Here is a 4,520-nt window from a genome sequence, read left to right as displayed (position 1 = left end):
AATTATTTAAATTTTAATAAATTCGTTAAATAGTAAAAGTATAGATTTATTATAGCTAGTGCATAGATTAAATATATTTTTATTAAAATTAAATACGTTAGTAATTATTAATATAAGTATAAACTAGAGTACGATTTTTAGTAAGTTAGAATAAAGAAAAAAAAAAAACCTAATCTTAAATAGAATCCTAATCCCTTATAAGTAGGTAAATATTAACCTAAATTATTAGGGGACGTAGATATATAAAATTATAAATTAGCTTAATAATAAATAAATTAATATAATATTAATCTATTTAACTAAGGTTTATAAAAAAAAGGGGCTATAGGGGTAACCCCTATTTTATAAAATCGTAAACGACCTTAGTTATTAACTAAATAAATAGTTTATAAGCGTAAGTTTAGGAATTATAAAAGTAATTAATAAATTCTTTTATAAATAAGAGGTATTACTAACGTAATTATAATTATAAGAACTATATAAAATCTTAGTAATAACGATTATAGAGGAGGAATTCGTATTATAAAATTAAGTATAAGTTAATAAAGCGTATAATTATTTTAATAAATTTAAAAAAAGAGTAAACGATTTAAATTTCTTTTTTATAATTATTAATAATAATTTATTATTATAAAAGGATATATAAAAATAAAATATAGTACTAAATATATAATAATTAATAATTTTATTTATTTTAATCTATAGCTCGTTACCGCTATTAATACGAAATTCGGTACTAATTAGTTAATAAAAAAGGAAGTAAACGACCCGAAATTATTAATAATATATAATAATATAAGGATCGTATATAAATACTAAAAATATAGTAGTAAATACGAAGTAATTTATAAATTTTAAAAAAATCTTTTTAAAAAAAAATTATATTTTAGGGGGAAGTATAAAGTTTTATAAAAAACCCTAATAATATTTTATAATTATTATAAAAAAGTCGGGATTAGGGAATATTAATATTATTTAGTAATTAATATTGTACTCGTAAGTAAAGCTTCTAATTATTATTATAAAGTAGTACGTAATTTTAATTAGAACGATTCTTTTAATATTATTAATATAATTTGAAGCCGCTTTAAGACTTATAATAAGAATTTAGAGCTCTTATTTAAGCTATAAGTAATTTTTTTTATATTTATAGTTAGAATAATAAAAGGAAAATTGTGAGTAAAAATCCTAAAAGAGCTTATTAATTAAATTAATAAGCTAGTAAAAACCTAGCTAAATAAGGGGACTAACGAGTAAAAAATTAAATATTTTTATACTATAGTTTAGTGCGTATTAAAAATAAAAATAACTTTATATTAAGTACTTAAAAATTATAAAATATTCTATTCGAGGTTAAGATTTAGTTTTAATATTAAAATAAGAATACTATACTAAACTTATTTTTAAAAATATAACGGCCTTTATTAATAATATTAAGTTAACTAAATATATAAAAAAAAAAAAAAAGAGACTAAGTATAGTAATTATTAGTAAGGAGGCTTAGATTTATTAAATAAGTAGAGATTTAACTTATAAATAGAATAATAAAAAAAATAATACTTTATTTATAAAAAAAATAAATATTAATTAAGTAATTATTTTAAAGAATAGCGTACTAAATTATATGAATAATATAGAAAATTAAGGGTAATAAATAGTAAAACTAGCCCTCGTTAGTTTAGCTAATTCTTTATTATATATAAGGGTAGATTTAGGGGTACGGAACTTAGTAATAATAGTTAAAATAGCGGCTTAGAATATTCGCCCCCCTTAGGAAATTCGGAAACTAAAAAAGATCTTACTCTTTATATTAACGAATTAAATTATAATAAAACCGACGATATTAATTATTTATTTTTTATACCGTTAGCTTTTAGAGGATATACGAGACTAAATAAATAAAAAGTAATAAAAGCTCTTAATAAGTAGGCTTTTATTTATAAATAATAAAAAAGGTCCTTTAAATAACGGATATAGAGGTAAATAAAAGGACGAATTTAATAATATAGAATTCTATTTTTTTAATATTTAAGGAGAAAATACTATTTTTATTAATATTAAAAAAGAAAAATAGTACTAAGTAATTTTAGGGGTAGCTAGAGGGGTCCTTTTTATATTACTTAGATTACTTAAATACTAAGCTCGTATAAGTATTTTATATAAGTAAAAAGTACGGCCTAAATAATTTTTATAAAATTATTTTAGATATTAAAGTATTATAATAATTAATAAAAAGAAAGGGGTAATTCTAAGTATTATAAAAAATTATATTAGTAATACTTAATATATTAATAGCGGGTATTATAAAAATTAGCTTCAGCCTAGGTAAGGAAATTATTATTATAAGTATAGTAAAAATAAAAATATATTTTAAAACAATAACTTTTTATATTCTACTCGTTAATACTTTATTTTTCTTATATTTAAAAAATTTAAATTAACTAAGTATTATATTTAATAATATAAAAAATAAAATCTTTAATAATAGGTATTTCGAAATAGTTAAATAATAATAAGGGTACGCGTTTATAAGGCTTATTAATGATATAAAGTTAATTAATTACTTAACGGAAAATAAGCTTAAATAATTATACTAGAGATTTAAGTACTTATTAATTACGAAGCTATATAACTTCTTAAAGTAATTAAGTAATAAGGATATTAAAATAGGGGCACTAAAATAGTTAACGAAAATATATTATTAATATTAAATAAATACATAGAGCCTATATAAATTTAAATTTAAATTGCGTAATAAGCTTAATTTTAATTAGGAAATCGTTATTAATATTTTTTATTTAAATAGTCGACCGGTTTTATATATAATTAACGAGGCTATATTATTTTAAATAAGGTAATTCTTTTAAGATTTATAAATAAAAATAATATAAGTAGTTTTATAAAAAAGCTAGATCGATATATACTAAGGACTGCTAAATAGTATTAAAACTAACGCTAATACGAGTTTTAAGTTAATAAAATTTAAAGAAAATACGATAGCTTATAGTATATAGTTAAAAATCGTACCCGTAGAAGCGTATTATAGTATTAGAAAAGTAAAAAAGGTATATTAGTAGCTAAAAAGGGCGTTTAGGATTATTAAAAAGGAAAATCCCGATTTTATTAACGACGAATATTTCTAAACGGTATTTAAATATTATAATAATATTATAGGACTTAATAGTCTTATACTAACGCTATTAGTATTTAGAGTATACTTAAAAACGACTTTAGCCTTATTATTATTACTAAATATAAGTTAACGAGCCCGAGTAATTAAAAAAGTAATATAAGTACTATATAAAATAAGCGTAAAAAAATAAATTAACGAAGTAATTATTATATATAATAAGCCTAATATAAGGGCTAATTTAGATATACCCCTAAATTCGGATATATAAGTTTAGTACGAAATTATTTAGTAATAAGCTAGGTTATATAAATTAATTTTTATTAACGAGCGTTTTTATATAATTATAAGAGATTATAACTAGTTATTTAAAGTATTAATTATTATAATTAGACTATATTATATAGATCTTATCGAGGTAATTTCTAACTTATAAAAAAAAAAAAGAGCTAGGGGAAACCGTATAATTAATAATAGAAATATAAGAAATTATCCTTAACGAAATCGTCGTAATAATATTAATAAACGATAAGGAAAAAGAAATTATTAAAAAGGTATTAATATTATTAATAAAACGTTATAAAAGACCATAATAGTAAGCTTTAATATAATAATTTATTATTAATAATAAGGTAATTAATACTTTTTATATAATAAAAGAAAAAGCCGATTTTAAGTTAGTAATTAAATTACGTAAAAAAGGTATTATTATAACTATTAAAAAGCTATATAAAGGATTAGATCTTATTAAAATAAATACTCTATATAATCGAGGGGTCTATTAATTTATCTTTTACGACCCTAAGAAATATAAAAGTCTCCGTATATTTAAATCGTAAATAGTATATAAAATTAAAAAAAAAAAATACCTTAATTATATAAGAAATCTAAGTATATAATTTAAGGGTATAGTAATACTAAAAAGGTAACGCTACTTACCTAATTACTTATAGTATAATACTATAGTTAACGATTAATAATAGTACTAATAGTATTACTATAGAAAAAGGGATACGAAATTTAGAGCTATAATATTACTTAGGCCTATACTTAATTAGCTATAGGGCTTATAAAAAAAATCCTAACCTACTTATTAAAAAAAATAGTTAATAAGTACTTAAAAAATACGATTATTAAAGTATTTAAATTACTATATAAGCTCGTAGAATCGGGTACTTATTAATAGGCTATATATTATAATTTTTATATTAATTAATTATTAATAATTATATCTACGTATAACCCGTACTTATTAGTTTCTAAATAAAAAAGCGAATAATTTAGAATCATTAAAATATAAATTAATAATATATTAAGCCTATTTAATATTAACTTTATAAAAAAAAAAGATAAAGAGCTCTAAAAAGCGGGCTTTATAATAAAACTAAAA

At 19.1% G+C, this 4,520-nt stretch overlaps 1 protein-coding gene across 1 annotated transcript; it reads left to right on the top strand.

Moving 5' to 3' along the window:
* Positions 1-2,282: 2,282 nt before the first annotated feature.
* Positions 2,283-2,441, top strand: CTAM01_13478 (uncharacterized protein; the record flags this gene model as incomplete). The annotated part of the gene is made up of 1 exon (XM_060529481.1): positions 2,283-2,441. A coding segment is annotated over one exon (159 nt), but the record flags the coding sequence as incomplete, so codon positions are not given.
* Positions 2,442-4,520: the final 2,079 nt, after the last annotated feature.

The sequence above is a fragment of the Colletotrichum tamarilloi genome, assembly GCF_030869305.1.
Source record: "Colletotrichum tamarilloi strain Tom-12 chromosome Unknown Scaffold_96.1, whole genome shotgun sequence".
Classification (NCBI taxonomy): Eukaryota; Fungi; Ascomycota; class Sordariomycetes; order Glomerellales; family Glomerellaceae; genus Colletotrichum; species Colletotrichum tamarilloi.
The sequence above is the reverse complement of the archived record's forward strand: the minus strand, read 5'-3'. Positions and strand labels throughout refer to the sequence as shown.